The following is a 20,298-nucleotide window of genomic DNA, read 5'->3' as shown; positions in this document are numbered from 1 at the left end:
TATTATGAAAAAGCATTAATTTCAGCCAATACATATCTGAGATGATTGCATAATCAAAACATAAAATGATGGTTGCAACACCAGTTTAGGCAATACGATGTAACTAGTTATTGTTACCAGTTATTTTCAAAAAAAGTATAGAAATTAATTCTAATACTTGATAATTTCAAGTCAACTGTCACAAATCGAGATGATATCAAACATTGAGTATGATTTTTTTTGTTATTGCTGTGAGAATTTTCGTGATGCAGATGTGGGGACAATTTGAAAGTATATATAAGTAACGTCACATGGTTTCAGCGTCATTGTCAGTTACAAAACGAGATGTTAATGAAAGCGGTAAGTCGACTAGATTCATAAATTATTTAGTCCAAAATCTGATTCTACGAAATAGTTTCTGAAAAGTTCAGTAGTTTGTGTTGTGCAACAAATAGTGTCTTGTAATCCAAAGAGTATTAATTATTCGTAGTGGGCCAGTGGGCCATTTGCGTGTGAGTGAATAGTGAAGAATGGGTTTTTAATTCATCTCTCAATTAAAATGTAATCATGGAGATATTGGCTGCATTCAACCACTTATTCACTTTCATTCAGAGGGAAACCAAACATGCATTATACGTTCACGTTTTTTCCCATTTACAAGAATTTGTGCTCCTTATTCTGGCCTATAATGACTTCATTATAGGCATCTAATAAAATTGTAACTCATTTTGGATTTGTATAGTGCAATAAGTGCATATTCAGTTTACCAACAAGGTTTTGTAGATAAGTTGCCTCCAAAAAGTTTCATTTAAGATTATCTTAAAGGGCATCTGAAAAACCTCGATTAGGTCATCCATGTTTGTTCTCTACAGCAAAGAGGTTTCATCACTTCTAATGTTCCATCTGTTTGGAATTATGAGGTATTTGTAAAATCCCTCAAAGATAATTCAATGTGAATTGAAGGGGTTATATTTTTAGGAGTGATTAATTTTTTGGGAAAGAAAGTTTTTGGCTTTATACTACTCCATCTGATACAAAAAAAGAGATGGGAGATTCTTCCAAAGGAAGGAAGGAAGTAATCAATTTGAAACTCTATACATGAATGTGTAGATCATGTAAAGAAGTCACTTTCAGACACAAACTGAAAGTTTGTATTTAACAATATGTCACAGCCATAAAGTAATCGTCAATATGAATGTTTGAGATGTTTTTTCTTATCTCCATAGTTCATTGAGAAGCTGTTAATGTATGAACTCAGCTATTCAAAATTTTCAATCCAATGACTATATAATATTAGAAATGACATGCATTCCTTTTGGTGCTCATGTGTCGAAGGTTTTTGCAGGTATGTTCCCAGGTATATTTTCGCGTTATTATTTAATAATAATGATAACTGCTTTCATTGAAGGGTAACTCATTATATATTGTGCTATTTTCTGAACAAGTCCCGTAAAAGGGATTTGGGAACCACAAAGCTTGTTCAGAACTCGTGCAACTTTTTCAATACCTGTAATTCCTCAGTATCCTGTTCCCAGTATAGACTCAATTTTCCTTTCAATTTATTCAATATCCTTGTTCACCACTTCCTTTAGTTCTTCGAATCTAGCCTTAAAAACATAGGATGTCAAACGAGATAGTTTTTCTAAGTAAGTTGCATCACTTTCGGCAAAATATCTTACAAGCTTGGATAATTCAATACAAGGAGAAAATAAAAATGAAGGTGATGAATTGGATGATTTTTCTGACCATGAAATTGATCCATAATCTAGTTTACCGATGAAAAAAACGAATATCTAAAAGAAGGGGAACAATTGATATTATACCTATAATTATGCAATAGCCATACACGATGAAGGAACACCAACGCTCAGGCAAGGCCCTACTAAGTGTTCCTCCATCACTTGAATTATTTATACCACGTAAGAACACTGTTGAAACTACCTACTGAAATGGGAACTAGTAAAGTGGGACATTTATTTGCCAAATGTTTGTATAAGGTTCCTTCCATCAATAATATTGTAAAATCATGGCGACATTTGTTGCAATAATTATATTTTTTATATGTATGCATTTTCATTTTAATATTTATCATTTTTACTTTTTTTGCATTTTATTTTTACATATTATTTTTTTACATTCTTACATGATTATATTTTTACATTTTAACGTTTCTAACATTTAAGATTTCCACATCTTTACATTTTAATACCCTGAATTGTCAAATCCATTTTAATCTCACTGTTCTGATTTATAATGTGAATATTGTGAATAAAACAATATTACCCACGCACAGGGTGTCCTTTGTAGGTTTCATGAATTTGTTCAGATTGTTCAAATTGTAGTTGACAGATCCTTTAACTGAAAATTGAATAAATTCATATATTATTATTATATAATTCATTGGATATGAGTAGTAATTCATTCAGCTTATTCACACAATGGAACTATAATGCGACATTTCTAACAAATGACGTTTCTCTTTCCACAAACTTCATAAAATATGGAAAAATAATGTTATGTAGGCGAGTTTTCCGAGGAATGATTATACTCCACCAATATGCACGTTTGAGTAGGATTCACACTCGAATGTCATTCCTGAAAATTCTGTTTTAAACGGGAATACATATAAACTGATACCATGGAAATTAATTTTATGATGCAAGCTAATTTTACACAAATATAGATCATCTGTAATAAAAAAATATGTAGATTCATGTTGGTCTAAGCTCAAACAGTTTCTAAATTTAAGAGAAGACTTCGCGATGAACATAATAAAAACAAATATTCGAATAATGAAACGTGTTGAAACTTTGTCACCGTCAAAAGATATTGAAAAATTGAGTTCACTATCAATGATGAAACCTCATTTCATTCATCCCAATAAAAATGATGTATAACTAGTGGTTTATGATTATTTCAGATTATTGACTGGGCGAAAGCGATGTATCTCATTTTTTTGTTTACCTGATTGCTGTCTCTACATGAGAAATATTTAAGAAAAACTATTATCGTGGGTATAAATTCAACAGAACCCGAAGCATTGATTTTTGGAACGTTTGTCTGTGTCATTATTGTAACGACTATGTATTGCGTTAAACACCACTTTCGATTCAGTTATGTCAATTCAGAAAATCACATTTTTTGGAAAATAAACACTGCAAAAATACTGTCTTATACAATGTCTGAAGTTTGTAAAACGACATTAGTATGAATCTTATTTGAGTTTAAATAGGACGTTCTTTGAGGGAAATCTTTGAGCTTCTCCATGAATTTGGTTGTAGTCACTGAACGAATTTTCATATCAGCCCCATTTCAAGCTGAATTTTTGTTGTTAATTTTTTTTTACTTCCTGAATCTGAATTTGGTAGAACTGAATCTGCATTTATCTTATTAATTTGATCGCTGTGTATTATTTCATGAATATTTTTCGGTTCTGCTGGAATGAATTTATTTTCTACCGACATTATTCTATTTAATTTGGGTAAAAGCTTTTCAGTTTCATCGATGTTTTTCGGCCTAGCTTAACGATTGTTCATTTTGTTTTGATAAGAATACAAAAATCGAAAACTCGCACCATTTTATTGATTGCTTTAGGTACAATTGACAGGCGATCTCTTTAACGAGATACAAATCATGTGTTGGGTATCTCAACGAATGACGTTTACAATTTTCCTAGATTTCTGACAAACATTTATGTTAATGATTCGGAATTATCTTGATTATTGTTGAACCGGAGCTCTAGACTTTTTTAGAATAATTACGAACAATTTGATATAATATGAGACACTTCAAGTCTTACAATCTGTTCAGGTTTTATTTGATAACCGCCTTTAAACTGGAGAAGCCGAAAGTTTGATATATGGGGACATTGAAATTGGTGATGTGAAGAACTCCCATAGATAAATGGCGGAATTTTACATTATAATGTGTATGTTGTAACGGACCCAATAAAATCTCAGGGCATAGCTGGATTGCTGATTTCAAAATTCAGAAGACCATGTTATTGAATTCATTAATTTTTCCTAAATAGTAATATCTGCTTTGAGATTTGCGGCTTCAAAATTTATAATGGACACACTTACAAAGTTCCTTCACAAAGATTTTGTTCTCATGTAAGTGTATGAACAAGTCATCTGCAAAATTTACCATGCGATAAGAACGACCGTAGAATTTATAAACTTGAAATAGTTCAGTAAGTCGCAAAAACCTTGTCAGTTACTTTTTACATTCATATGAAAATGCTCGATGTTCGAAACATAAAAAGAATAAAATTTCCAGTCAAATTCAGGGCTTTAATGAATACGGTTACAGTCCATATTTCAGTCCATATTTGGACTGAAAATCTAACGCGACTCATCATAAATAAAATACAATTTTTGCTGAAATGTTAAGAAACACTAATCAACACTATCATATGATAGATATCCTTCATTCTGAATTTTATAAATCGTGCAAAGGTCTATGAATATTAAATGCAAATTTTCAAACAACGGAGGCCCTGGATAATTCCAATAAATGCCTAGCTGTTATTTTAGCTTTGGCCAAGGTCTTTGACACCGTTTCTCACGAAAAAATGATGAATAAACTCTATAATTATAGAGTTCGAGGTCCGGCAAATAAAATCTTCAAAAGTAATCTGTCAAACAGAAAACAAACTGTGCCTCAGGGCACAGTTTTGGGACCCATACTATTTCTAGTGTATATCAACAGCGTAGCCTAAATTAAAAACTTCAAAGGCCATCTCATCTCATATGCTGACGATACGGCCATTGTTTATAAAGCAAAGACATAGCGACAAGTATACAATGAAGCCGAAGGAAGTTTAGAAAAAAGAAAGATATGGCAAAATGACAATCTACCTAATACCAATGTCTCAAAATCAAAATTCATAGTATATTCTCTACAAGGTAACCAACAACCCGATATGGAAATGATTCACATGCATAAACCTATTTGCCCAAAAACATTATGTAGCTGTCTAAGTATTGAAAAGATTGAGAAAGTTAAATATCTTGGACTGGTTTTGGACCCTCAAATGTGATGGAATAAACAGGGAATAACGTCTCAAGCAATTAACATATAAACTGTATAATTCAAGATGCATTTTAACTGAACAAAACTCATTAATAATATAAAATTCACTGGGTAAATCAGTAATTGGATACTGTATCATGATGAGGTGGAAGCATTCGGGAATATACTGCATAAAATTCAAATCTTTCAAAATTCTTTGATTAAAATCTTTTTTTTTTTCTAGATGGTTGATACAAAACAATTAACGTTGAACAACAACGTTGAAAGCCTGTGTGCATGCAACTGTCTCGTTTGGATATTTTCTAATAAATCAAACTATTGCCTGGCAAGATCAAAAAGATACTTGAAATGCACAAAATATATCACCACCCCCATTCAAGAAATGTCATACACAAAGAATGATATTTTGCACCAAAATGTTTCAATATAATGTCAAAAGATACGATAAATATCTCAAACTCCAAAATCTATAAAACAAATAATAAAAAATTCATAACTACAAACGATAGGTTTACTTACTTATTATGATTCTACTGAAAAACGCATCACTATAAGAAACATGCATAATTCTGAGAACTAATTTCATAAGATATATGAATTTTGTAAGTTACTGAGTAACTATATTGGTGCTATCATCTTATCATCTTACTATATATTATATTGTCCAATTGCATTACGTATCCATGTTGATAAAATAACCTCAAATTCAAAACACAACAATTTATTTCACCAAGTTCGTTTTCTCCTTTTTCAATTAGACCTTAGCACTCACAAGTTTCGACTTTTGAGGGTTGTCGTTCCTAGGAGTGCGGTAACTGTTAACGGAAAAACATATTTCAAACATATTCAAAACATACATCTCAAACTATGTTTGACACTAACCTCACTTGTTAGCTTCAAGTTGGGAGTTTCTGTAAAAAAATTAATCAGTGCTTTGACTATACTGAGAAATATGTTGAGTAGGAAAATATTGTAAACTGTTTTTCTTTTCTTTGAGAGCCATCTGACTTGTCCATTTTTTCCAAATCTCCAGAGAACACTGCTGCCTCATGGGCTTATTGTCACCCATGTCTATCTTATGTCACCCATGGCCAAAATCTTGTGCCTTGTACTAGTTTCTACGTGTCCTTGCTGGACCTAATTCAAGTTATCCATGAATTGTTCAGTTTTTGTGATCAAGAAGATATCTTCATAAAATATGCATTGCCCGAAGTTGAGGTCTCCGTTTTTCAGTCCTTCTTGTTCAGGTGTTCTACTGAGTAGCTCTGTGATTGTTCTGATCTGATCCCTGTTCGTTGAACCAGTTCGTCATTTTTCTTCTCGGACGGTTCCTTTATGAAGGATTTTCCGAGTATGTTCTAGTATGTTTTCCCAGTACTCAACCAGTATAACCAGTACAACAACCAGTGTTTCAACCAGTCCTCAACTAGCCCACAACTGGTTCAGGGCCTATAAAGGGTGGAACATAAGCACTTTGAAATTTCCAAGTGACGTATTGATGAGGCAGTTTTAAGAAAAAAAAGTTCATATATACTTGTGTCCGGAAATACCTCGTTTCAGAGATACAGGGTGGTGGAATTGAATTTTTTGTTAGTTTTTTAAAAATAACTCGCAAAAATAAGTTATTTGCATGAAATTTGGTAACCTGATTTTTTGACGTGGGAAATCATAATTTAGTATAAATTTTCATGTAACACCTAAAGGGCGCTATGAAAAAAGTAAAGAAGGTACAACAACGTTCTCAAAATATTTACAATTTTCTGCATCGATGCTTATTACTTAGCTCCTAGTGCGATGAGTGAAGTTGCTGAGTATGTGGTGGATCTCGTCAATATGAACAACTTTTTCTTGTACAACGTTTATCGGAAAATCATTCGTTTTCGAGATACATATAACTGAAATTGCAAAAAACTTATGTCAAAAAGCATGTTTTAAAAAATATCCATAATTTGTATCTCGAAAACGAATAATTTTTTGATAAATATTTTAAAAAAAAAGGTTGTTCATTTTGACGAGATCCACTACCTACTTAGATTTTGTAATGTTCTCAGTAACTTCACTTAGCGCCAAGTAACCGAGTAAGTAGTAGTAAGGAGTTGAGTGTTATGCATCAATAAATAAAATTGTGAGAAATATCTCGAAAGTGATCACCTTCATCGTTGCTGAGTAAGTTCTCCTTTCTCGCTTGGAGAAGGTGGGGGAATCAGGTTTTCTATGAAAAGTACCAAAGTTTACTGTCAAAAAGTTGAGGCAATTTGAAATAAATAATGTCAGCGTACGCAGCGCCCTCTAGATGTTACATGAAAAATAAAACTAAATTATGATTAATATTACTGGAGTTTTTTCCCAACACCAAACCGTTATTTTAACACCTCAACACGTGTTTCGATCACCAAGTGATCATCTTCAAGAGGAAGATCAAACTGTAGTTTGATCACTTGGAGATAATCACTTGGTGATCGAAACACGTGTCGAGGTGTTAAAAATAACAATTTGGTGAGGTAGATCAAACTGTAGTTTGATCACTTGAAGAAAACCACTTGGTGATCGAAACACGTGTCGAGGTGTTGAAATAACGGTTTGGTGTTGGAAAAAAACTTCAGTAATATTCGTTACTACACCAAAGGTTCCAAACAGTGCATCACAAGTAAACTATGATTTCCTACTTCAAAAACCCCGGGTACCAAATATCGTGCAAATAACCTATTATTTGCAAAAGTAATTTTTAGAAAAACGATTTTAACACCCTATTTACATATAATTTTTCTTGAAACTTTCTCAGGAATGCATCACTTGAATATTTCATCGTACTTATGTTACACCCTGTATATGGAGTTGATGTTCCATGTCTGTAACACACATCAGCTTTTTACTTGCTTGCGATGCTTGAGAGTCCTGGCAACCAGAATACAGTCAATCTATTTCTGACCGTCAGTTTCCTCAGTTCTTCTCGGCATTCCAAGTGCATATCTTGATGACACTTTCGAAATCGTCAGTTCCCCATGAGCAGCCTGAATGTCAATAGAAATATTGATTTGCTGATTTCGTTGAAGCCTCATATTAATGTTCCTTGTGCATCTCGGAAATGCATATACTTCAGCCTGGAAAATTGATGTATACTGATCTGATGTTTGAATGTTTGCTGACCCTGCGATTTGCTAACAGCAATTAAGTATGGGTACAAGTGCATGATATTCATATTTGACCTACTTCCTCAGACCTCGCCTCGTTGTATGATTTGGAACGAAAATGTTCTAACAAAACTTTATTGATTTTTTTTTGGTCCCTTGGGAGCTGTCTGACTCGTCCATTTAGTCCAAGTCTCCAGAAAAAACTGCAGCCTTGTGGGCTTATTGCATTTATTCTCCCATCTTTCCATGACACCCATTCCATCAGTCTCGTTCCCTGTACTAGTTTGTACAGGTTCCGTGTTAGATGTTTGTCATATTCTTCTGGACATAATTTTGTACGTCCATATATTGCCTGCCTCCTGTGATTCAGTGCCTCACATTCGCATAAGATATGTAGAGCTGTTTCTATCCCTTCGTTGCATAATCTGCAGCTGAGGTCTCCGTTGTGCAGTCCCATTTTATTCAGGTGTCCTCTAAGCGGACAATGACCGGTTAGTAACCCTGTAATTATTCTGAGCTGATCCCATCCCTACTATACTGAAGTAGTTCTTCGGTTCTTTTCTCGGACGGTTTCCTAATGAAGGTTTGTTGCCAGGCACTTTTGTCCAGTACTCTGTGTGCTTCTTATTGGTTCATGTTCTAATCTGGTTTCGTGCCAATGATTTTGAAACCCCAGAGCTGGTACAGGACCTATATATGAAGTTGATGATCCGTGTCTAGCGCATTCATCAGCTTTATCATTACCTGTGATTCCTGAATGCCCCGACACCCAGTACAAAGGTGATTTGTTCTTGTTTGCAAGTTCATTCACTTCTTCATGGCATTCCCAGACTTTGTTGATTGAAACTATCGAGCTACAATTACCAAAGTAGGCACAAACTGCTAAAAAATAGTTAAGTTCATAATCAACTGCTGTTTGAAAAGGTAAATTTCATTAAAAATCACCTCTCATTGCTGGTTTCAGTATTTCAATTGACCCCCTGAATTCTGTGGCGTTGAATTCTTTGAAAGGGTAGGTTGAAAAACGTGCAACAAGAATTGTTCATATTTTGGATGCATTCTACAGGTCTATTGTTCATCGAAATTACATTCTCTTATTATTTGTTTTTTTGTCTTCATCTACTAGCATTTTGAATATTAGAATTATGACTTGTCCAATCTATCATATAATACGATAACGGATTCAATAAATTTGGATTTGTGATATATAGTCATGTTTCATCAAAATTAATTGAGCATGATGCCGTAATCTCATTTTCTTTCAAAATTATATAAGCTGCTTCTTTGATATTTTTGTCATTGAAATTTTGGTGGTGTTTTTCCATTAACCCTCAAAAGTCGAAACTTGTGCGAGCTAGAGACTAACTAGGTCTCACTTTTTAACGTGTGATTCCAATTCTGGTAAAACAGGTAGGTTCAGGAAATAAAAGTCAATACAATATTATTTCAAGGAAAACAGTTAACATGTAAATAGGTTAATTTACCTGTTTATTTACCAGATTTTTTCATGTCTCCAATAAATTTTGTCATTTCCTATTGTTATACAAAAGATATTGTGTAATAGTTTGAAGTACCAGTAACTGATAAAGATACCGTGTAGCAATACGTGTGTTGAATGAAATTTATTGTAAAAATTTTAAAATAATTATACTGGATAAAATAGTACCTTCAGAATCAAAAATGAATTCCAGCACTTCTGAGGATGAGATACATTGGTATTATTTTAAACGAAAGCCATTATACAGTACATTTCTTTTATTTTTTGAACGGGTCGACTCAAAAAATTGAAATTTGAAATAAAATAATTGATGCATGAATACTTTATTATGAATTGAAATTGACAGATGAAACTTTCGAAATGCCGACTGGGCGCCATCTGGTGAAAAAAAATCAAATAGAAAGGGGCGTCTTGCGACATATCATTTTGAAGCTAGTGACGAATACTTCACAACCCTAGGATATGATATCTTCACCTACTACAAAATTGCGAAACATTTAATAATTTCCTGAAGACAAACACATTAATATCCATATTTCCAGAAATATTCCTTTTTATCTGCCATATGGCAATTCCAACAACCCTATAAGGTTTGTTCAGTTATTTTTTGTTTATAAAAACATCAAAAAATGTTAGTACGACAATGAACATCATCGTTCACTAAGAATATTCTCATTTAGTTTTCATTTTTACTAGTAGAGAGGTACTACGTCAACAATCTCTGAAATGGTCAATTCTCGTCCATTGGAAGAAAAAATTGAAGTGATTTTTATTTACCATGCGATGCGTAACTTTCACGAGACCAAAAAGATTTTCAATGAACGTTTTCTGAATCGTCCTATCTGTAGAAAATATTTGAGGGAACTTGTATCCAAATTCACAACTACCGGTAGTGTAATGTCAAAAAGCCCCCAGGTCATCCGTCCATTCCATAGGTAGTAAATCCTGAACAGTCTACTTATTCCGTCGCAAATGTGTGTGAGATGTCTTCTTCTACTGTGTGGAGACTTTTGAAGAGGAATAGGTATTATCCATACAAAATTAAAATGGTACACCAATTAACTGAAGATGACCCTGATCGAAGAACAGAATTCTGTGAAATCATAACGGAAACCATTGCAAAGCATCCTACCTATCTCCACAATATTTGTTTTAGTGACGAATGTACATTTTATTTGAACGGCAATGTTCACAGATAAAATTGCCGTTATTGGAATGACACTAACCCTCACATACCCAATATTCGTAAAAAATTGACGTTTGGGCAGGAATATTGGGAAACCATATTACAGGACCTCTATTTATTGATCAAAATTTAACAGGGGAACTGTATTTGGATAAGCTGGAAACTACTGTTGACCCTCTGATCACTGAAATCGTCGAAGCGAATCCTAATGAATTCGAAATGCATATTGTATTCCTACAAGATGGATCACCACCACATTACTCCAGACAAGTAAGAAACTATTTGGATACTACTTTTTCCTGTTGTTGGATTGGGCGTCGAGGTCCTACAGAATATCCAGCCCGCTCGCCAAATTTGAAACCTATGGATTTTTTTATGGGGCTATTTGAAGTTAAAGATGTACGAAATCGAACCTGCTTCAATATTGGATACACGGCAAAGAATAATAAATATTTGTAGAGATTTTGACGTTACTGTGTTCGAAAATGTTCGGTGTGAAATCGATTTTTTCTCAACAATTTTGTTAGAATACTAGCTTTTCGTGCAAATTTATCAATGAACTTTTTAAAGTAACTCACCAAACCGAGGAACTTACGTATTTGATTAATGTTTTGTGAAGTAGGAAAATTTTGTACAGCTTTTACCTTATTGGTACCAGGACGAATACCTGATTCATCAATTTCATAGCCTAGAAAGAGTATACTGGTTTGGAGAAATGAACATTTATCCAAATTTAACGTTAAAAGATTTTTCTTTAAAATTTGGAAGACATTTTGTGAAGTTTCAATATTTTCTGCCTTAGTTTCAGTTGCAATGAAAATATCGGCGAGGTATATTATAATTTTATCAAATCTCAATTTTCTAAAGATTGAATATAGCTTTTTGAAAAAATACGGGTGCATTACAAAGACCAAAGGGCATACGTAAAAACTCGTAATGCCCATCCGGCGTAACAAAAGCTGTTTTTTCTATTGAATCTGGGTGCATCTGAATTTGATAGTAGCCAAATTTGAAATAAAGACTTGTGAAAAATCGGCATCCCTTTAATCTATCTATCAAATCTTCTATACAAGGGAGAGGAGATTTTTCTTTAATAGTGATTTTGTTAAGCTCTCTATAGTCGACACACAAACATTTTTCATTGTTTTTCTTATCTACGAACAAAATAGGACTAGCAAACGGAGAACTGCTTTCTCGAATTATTCCTGCTTCTGATAATTCAGACACCAACTTTCTGACTATTGGTTTTTCACTTTGTGTCATATACGGATTTCGTGCAACAACTTTCAACCCTTAAGTGATTTGAGAGAAGAAGCTACACAGTCACTATTTTCACGTAACAGGTCGTTTATTTCCAAAATTCTCTTGAGGTTTCTGTGCATAACTGAATGTTAAGTCATTGCCTACTCTTTGGTAATTGATTGCGATGTTTTCAGTAAAATTTCTACCAACTATACACTGACAATCAACTGACAAAGAATTGATAACATAAAATCGACAAAGCAATGTTATCTGATCGATTGTCACAGAAGCCTCGACAATCTCGTCTACCTAATGTTATCTAAAAAACCTGATAATAATGCAGGAACTGATAGTTTGCACACTTTTGGTCCAAGCTCCTTTGCCAATTCATGTTCCAAAATAGAACAGTCACTATCAAAATCAATAAAAGCCAAAAAGGAAGTGTCATTGATTTAAATTTTTCGATAGAATTCATCTTTATTGGAACTCTCAATCATATTAATTTTTTGTGGTTTTTCTATGTGCATCTCTGATTTTACCTCGGTCTGTCTTTTTTGTGGGTAACAATCGGCTTCGATATGACCTTTTCAATGACAAAAATTGCACTTCCTTATATTATAACTTCTACACTCGCTTCTTTTGTATCTCCGTTCATTACAATAAAAACGTTTAATTTGAGTGTTTTGTATTTTTTAATTTTCATCATTCTTTCCAGCAGGTTTTGACTGTTCTAATTCGATATTTGAAGTATTGTTATATATTTGTTTGTGACTTGGCCCTGACTCATCATATGTTCTGTCCCTCAAATAACTTGCTGGGAGATTGAGGCTGCTCTCACAGCCGACGCAACCGTGTCATCCCCGATTCCGCCAACAATGAGTGACACTTTATCACCGTCAGAAAAATTCGCTTTCAATGCTTCTATTTTAGCTAGGTGATCGAAATGAAAACTGTACAATGATTCCCCCTCAAATGGCTTGTGATTCGCAACTTCCATAAAAAATGTATGGGTGTTCCTAATCGACTGAAATGTGGTAGAAAGAATTTTTTTCCATTTAGCACACGAATAATTCGCCCAACCTATTTCCGTTTGAATATAAGTTTGAAACCATTGTGATGCAGTATTTCCAAGTTTACTCAAAGAAATAGTTTTTGTTGTATTATCGTCCCATTTAAAACATGTTGCATGTTGATCCACAATACTCAACCAGTCTCTAACCGAATCAGACTTTGGGTCAAACTCAGAAATTGTAGAAATATTTTTCGACTCACCTCTTTCACAAAAATCAAAATAGACCTCCGACCTTTACGTTTACCCGATTTCTCTCTATGTGCTCGTCGGGTTCACTGCTGCTAGACGAATCTTCAGAACTTGATGAAGATGAAGATTCTGAGGAACTCGACCTCCTACGGTGTTTTGTTAATCGCCGTTCTGCCATATCCAAATATTTAATGTGGAGCGTAAAAAAAACGACGTAGCTCCCTCTTCTGAGATGTTGGAATGCCTCACTGGCTAACAACGATGCAAACATTTATAACACCACTTACTTTATATTCTTTATTAGGCTATCCAACAACAACGTCAGTTTCAGACTGACTCACTTAAACATATTTTTCCACACAAAGGAATGTATCATCCTCTTATGTAAACCTATCAGGTGACATTCAGGGCTGTCCCATCCAGTACTCCCAACAAGATAATGTCCAGGGCTGTAAAAAGCACTGGTCCTAACGCACTCTCTAACACCTCATATCATTTAGTTAAATGTCAATGTATTCAGGCAATTATAAGTTCCACCATTTTATAGTAATATTGACATTATATTTTAGGGTTGTGAAGCTTTTGTCAGGAGCTTCAAAAGATGTGTCACAAGATCCCCCTTTCTATTCAATTTTTTTCCCAGATGGCGCCCAGTCACCATCTTGAAAGTTTCATCTGTCAATTTCACTGCAAAATAAAGTATTCATTCATTAATTTCATTATTTCAAATTTCAATTTTTTGAGTTGACCCGTTATGAAAATAAAAGGGCGGGGGCATTAAAGAACTGCACTGTATGTTCCAGGTCTTTATTGTAGCAGAAACAGTCTCAATGAAGTCTGAATTCATTTTGACAAAATTTTGTGTGATATTGTAATCGACGGGAGTCAATATTCCCGAAAAATTCATCTCAGCGTCAGATGAGGTTATTTGTTATCTCTTCTTAGTATTTCGTGTAAATATTAACGTTTGGAAAAATCCTATAGAAATATGTAATTTCCAAAAAGTAAATAATTGAAAGTTTACAAAAATCCCATGAATATGATCAAGACGTTAATTTTAATATCACATTGTTCACCCATCCTACAGTACTCAGAATTTCATTGTCACGAGTTATTCTTCAATTCATTGTATATTGTGCAATATAATATTGAAATCAACGCGTAATGAACCTACAAAATGCCAAATCAATCAACAATGATGAAACTGCTGACAAAGAGAAAATTATTTACCAATATTTCTCGTATCTTCCATTCAAGATGCGTTCATATTTGTATGCGGTAGAAACAAATTTAACTTCTGAAGATGACATCTGTTAATGTGAGCCAAAACTCATTTCAAACCTCTGTTCATTATATATGAGCTGGAATTCCTTGAATATATTCAGTGAAAACAACTGAGTATGTAAATAAAATGATTCCTGATTTCTGCACTACAAATTATGAGAAAGTAATGTACAAGTAATGTTCTTCTTAAACAAAAGTTGAACACCAGAAAACCTAATTTTTGTGAAAATATTTAGTACAATATGTTTCATAGTTTTCAATTGGTTCGAAAATACCCTTAATGTAATAAAATCAATTCAGATGTTATTTATTAAACAAAAAACACTTTATTTACATAGAACAGATATTGTTTATAGAGTAACATTCTACAATCCAGATTTTATCCAAAACAAGCACTTTTTCATTCACCCGAATTGCATTACTCTTCTCGACGCGCGTTTCACGAACCAAGTGGGTGTTCTCAAGAGATGAAAACAACTTTTTTTATGATTGGGAAAAGTGCTTGTTTCGGATTTATTCTACGTCAGAGGTTCCAGTGTTACCTTATACTGAGAAGTTATCAATAAAAATTATGTCATGACAAACTGAAAAACAAAAGGAAAATAACAAGATCCTTTTGATGAAAAGATGTCAAGGAGGTATAATAGGGTTATCTAGTTTTTCTCATAATATTAAGTAGAAGTGATAGCTCGATCACATATTAGATGATCTTCCTTAAATTGTGACAATTATCATCATCTGGCGTGTCTGCTTTTGGTGTTGTTCAGAAAATAATTTCCAAATTGAAGAGCCCTGAATTTATGTAAACTATACCCTTATTGTTGTTATGATCGAAATTCCATATGATGATTCTGCATTGATTCATTCTTTAAAAAATCAATTTTTTCAGGTATTAGTTGCTTGTGCTCTTGTTTGCGTAGTATATTCAAGGCCTCAGTCTAGATATGATCCTAAACAGTCACGTATCCTGAGATACGATTATGACAACAATGGTTTTGGCAGATATTCATTCAAGTGAGTACAGAGAAATTATGATGATTCAGTTTAATTTCATTGTATGAAAGTTCATTTGCATTTCATTAGATAATTGCATGAAACTAAAATAATCAATCCTAAGTTGACTCTGAATATAAAATTTTCCAATTAAACAAATATCTTATATATTTTTTTTCTGACAGAAAATAACTCCTACTTCAACATATCATTTCAATAATTTCGGAATTTCTTCACACATTCAGCATTGACATACATCAAAATGAACTTGACTTTCAATGATGTGTAAGATTTTGATTCATGGAGCTACTTTTTTACATGCTTTTATGAAGAATAGTTTTGTATTCATTGTATCGACCAGCCTTTGGAAAATGACTTATGTATATGTAATGAGTATAAATTGAAAGGGTTCATTCTCAGGGGAGATTCATTTTTGGAAATGAAAGTTTTTGTCCTTCTACTTATCCATTTCGATTTAGAAATAGAAGGCCAAAAACTAATAAATAATGAGTACAAAACATATGAAGTAACCCGTGAAATTTGAAAATGCCATTGAACTTACGTCACCACTCCTATTCATATGTTTATACAGGGTGTTACCTAACTACAGTACGATACTTCAGAGAGTATCTGTATCTGTAGAGTAGGGAGGGTGAGTGTGGGCCCACAGCATTTAGGCCACATGTAACCTTTGTACATCCTCCCAAGGAATTGTCCTCCTAGGTCATCGTCCATCGTGTCCTTTCCAGGCAGTTGGACAGGTCTCTCGGAGACATCTCCTTTATATCGTCAGGTGTATGCCAAGACTCGTCGAACACACACTCTCTCATTGACGTTAACTCAGGACATTCGCATAGGACATGTCTGACAGTTTCATCTTCCTGTTCATACATCCTGCTTAAAGGTGTGTCCACTAGCCCCATATTGTGGAGGTGTTTCCTCAGTGGTGTGAAGTTTGGCTAGTTCCGCAATTGTCCAAATCATCAGGCCGTAGGCGCCACACTGGGTCCTAAAATTCTTAGTCCAGCCGTTTCCTTGACTAAACCTTCACTCCTGTCGTGCCCTTTAACCCACCTCAGAATAATGTTATTATCTACCGAGGCGTTGGCTAAACCTTGATGGCACTTCAACTTCAGAGGGTACCTTGTTAGGTCGTTTTAAGAAAAAAGTTCTTATGAACATATTCGGAGTTGCTTCGTTTCTGAGATACAAGACGTTGAAGTTCAATAAAAAACGGTAATTATTAAATATCATAAATATCCTTACACCGATTTGATTGTAATATGCTACCGTTATTTGAAGCAATGAGGTGCTTATTTAGTTCGATCTAGATTTAAATTATCAGGTCTAGTTGCATCTCAGCTACAGTGCATTCTTCCTGGTACTATTTGAAGGATCTTCTTCTATCGCATCAAATATAGCTTGTTCTAGTTCAGGCGTTGTCACAAGTTCTGGTCTTCTACCACCTGCATTTTTATTAAAACACCCAGTATCACATAATCCTGCATGTAGCGTTCTCAATGTTTTAGCACGTTATTCATGATGGAATTTCTGCTAATTGACAACTTTGACTTTTATTGATATGATAACACTATCACTGTCAGCGGGTAAAGCATGTGTTCGTTATATGCAAAGTGGTTCCAATATTTTTTTTTCGAAATTGAAGCTAGATAAGAAGGAAACACAAGCTTCAAAAAGTTGTATTTTAACTAAATCGGTGTGAGTATATTTGTGATATTTTATAAATACAGTTTTTTTTAAATTTCAACGCCCTGTATCTCAGAAAAGAAGCGACTCCGGACATTTGTTCATAAACATTTTTTCCTTAAAACGATTAACGAATCGTTGGAGTTTCGTACCGTAGTTAGAAAATACCCTTTACGATACATAACCTTGCCAATAAATGAAGATCGCTGGCCTTTAAAACAACGGCATATCTATCAGGAAGCAAACCAAATACCATATTATGTTGAGTAAAAAGCTTTTCGGCTTTTTACTTCTCTATCATTGAACGAACAATGTGGAAAAAGTTCAAAGGAAGGAAAAAAATAACATAATATTTTTTCACGAAGATGTGTGTCTAGATCGTGAACCAGAAGTTTACTTTTCAGATACAAACTGAAAATAAAACTCTTTCTAAACAACTACTGCCACATGAATATTGAATTACAACCACTTTCATATAAATTTTGAATTAGAAGGAAACAAGTGATTTTTGACATAACAATCATTTATGCCCGTACAGTCACGAATGTTTCAACATTCACAGACCATGCCAACTGTCATGACGCCCCCAACATGTCATCCAACAAATCAAAACTCATGAAAATATTTCTTGTAGTTATCAAGACCAAGATCTAGATTTTTGAAGACTGTTACCCAATATTTTCTGAAACAACAACTTTTTTTTCCAGCGTTGATACAAGCGACGGTTTCCATCACGATCAAAAAGGTGAAGAAAGAGATGTAGGAACTGAAAATGAGCATCCTTCAGTGTACGGTCATTATTCTTACGTTGGAGCAGATGGAGTTACCTATTATGTTGAATACCTCGCCGACAAAAATGGATTTCAACCTGCTGGAGAACATTTACCCAAATCCGCTGGAGTTTCCAGAGTAGGCCAACTTGGAATACCTTCTGCAGCAATAGCTTCTTTAGCTGGAGGTGGCTTGGGATAAAATAATTGAACTGTGCGAGTTGACTTGGAAATCTTGATAATAAAAGAATTACTAGTTTTATGAAAGATTATTTCTCAACTTTTGGACAGTTCAAAATATATATCACAGTACATTGGTGATTCGTAAAAGAGGATTAATTTTCAGAAAAAAAGTTCATGTGATTAGTCAATTTGATGAAATGAAGAAGATCATTTTGTATAATTAAAAATGATTATAACTTGATAGAACGTTTTGAAGTAAGTACACAACTTTAGAGAGGGAGAGAGAGAGATTTACTGAAACAAAAATCAGAAACTACGAGTTTTTTTCTCGAGTAGTCAAACCTTTGAAATTGTTTCGAATTATCTGTTGTTTGCTGAAAATATCGTTTTGTAACAATATATTATATAATAAAATGGATCAGTATGTTAGGATTTGGTTATCAAATTATGTCACGTACCTACCATTTTAGTTCAAATCTTCATCATCTAAAGAATTTTTCATTCCAATTTACCAATCAGTTATAAGCCATATTCCAAAGGTCTCAATCTGATTTTTACAAAACTGATAAAATAAACTTGGAAACTACTTAGGATATGAAAAGTTCAGATAATCCATATGAAATATCAATTACTTTTGGATGATTGAAAATAATTATTATAGTTTTTGTAAATAATACATATTTTAATTTTTGTATGCATAAATTTTGCTGAATTGTCAGAGTTGAATTTTGGGTATAAAACTTTGACAATATGAAAAATGAACAAAGTTGAATCAAAAGACAATTTGCTGAAGGACATAAAAAACAAACCGACAGGTTCACCCCGGAAAGTTACTGCGTGATATAAAAAGATAAAATTCACTTTCAAACTTTAGCCTCAAATTGTGAACTCTTTTGACATCTGGACATTCAATTATTTCGACGTATCTCAAAAAATTGAAGCTTATTGAGCCGAAAGTTTTCAAGTTACTGACTGATAATACTCTCTAGTAGTTTATATGAAATAACTTTTTGAAGTGAATTTTTCAGTTTCAACCTTTATACACGTCAGCATATTCTCTGTCGATTTACCTTTGTTTATTTTTCAGATTGTGATAGGTTGTATACCCAAAAAAACAGTAATGAAGACTCTACTTCTTCGAAGAACTCAATTCCTATGTAAAATAGACATTGAAATATCCGAATCTACTTTAGTTTTGGATTGACAACCATGGTAGCATCAAACTCGCTCCGAAAATATTTTCCTTACTATTTTCAGAGATTTTTGTGCAGTTCTTCGGCAATAGCTCAATCAGCTGTTTTGTTAGCTATCTGCGATACATTTATTCTATATCGAAAAATTCACATTTTTGTAGTGTTCCTAGAGACAACAAAAATGTTTGTGAGCAAAGAGAGAGAGAGAGAGTGAGAAAGACCGGCTCAGTTGAGCTATAATTTGTTCGTTGAATACAAAAAAAAAAACAATGTGTGTTACTATCCAACCCCGACTGAATCACAAATCTTTGTTCATTGTCTTTCTGCTTGAACTATCGCTTGTTGCTTTTTGCATGTGTGTTAGCTTGGGCTAAGCAATAGTTAGCAAGAAGATGGATTTCGACTGATGATCCCAACTGTTTTTTCTGTGAATAAACTCTAGAGGTTAGATGGTGCAACCAGGAAGGAATTTTCAAAAAGTATAAGCGGAATCTGCATACCATATGTATGATAGACCTAATCGATACTTGATGAAAATCAGAATGACGTATTCAGAAAAATAATGTGATGTGATATTTGCACTTAAAAGTTACAAAATCGCGACACTTGTTTAATAAAAATAATAACATTTCCCTACTTTCCATAAGACATAAACTTGTATTGGTATAATGAGGTATGTGAATACAGAAAAGAAATCATATAGTCACATTAAAAAAATTGCACAGTATAGAAACTATGATTCAGTAAAAAACTTTTTCAAATGGCATGTGCATACGTAAATTCCATTAATCTCTCTAAGAGAAAGAGGTAACTTGCTGCACATTTTCAATCCCAAAT

The 20,298-nt window shown here is 33.6% G+C and overlaps 1 protein-coding gene across 1 annotated transcript; it reads left to right on the top strand.

Annotated features, from left to right (window-relative positions):
- The first annotated feature begins 183 nt into the window (after window positions 1–183).
- On the top strand, window positions 184–18,352 carry LOC111507201 (cuticle protein CP14.6). The gene is made up of 3 exons (XM_023162488.2): window positions 184–339; window positions 15,505–15,629; window positions 18,023–18,352. Exons 1-3 carry the CDS (start codon window positions 325–327, stop codon window positions 18,285–18,287), a joined length of 405 nt encoding a protein of 134 aa, XP_023018256.1. The 5' UTR covers window positions 184–324; the 3' UTR covers window positions 18,288–18,352.
- The last annotated feature ends 1,946 nt before the right edge of the window (window positions 18,353–20,298 follow it).

Source organism: Leptinotarsa decemlineata, unplaced genomic scaffold (genome assembly GCF_025532065.1).
Source record: "Leptinotarsa decemlineata unplaced genomic scaffold, Ldec_3_MD MMD2_tig00000505_RagTag_RagTag, whole genome shotgun sequence".
Lineage (NCBI taxonomy): Eukaryota > Metazoa > Arthropoda > Insecta > Coleoptera > Chrysomelidae > Leptinotarsa > Leptinotarsa decemlineata.
Note: the sequence above shows the minus strand (reverse complement) of the source record. Positions and strands in the feature narration are given on the sequence as shown.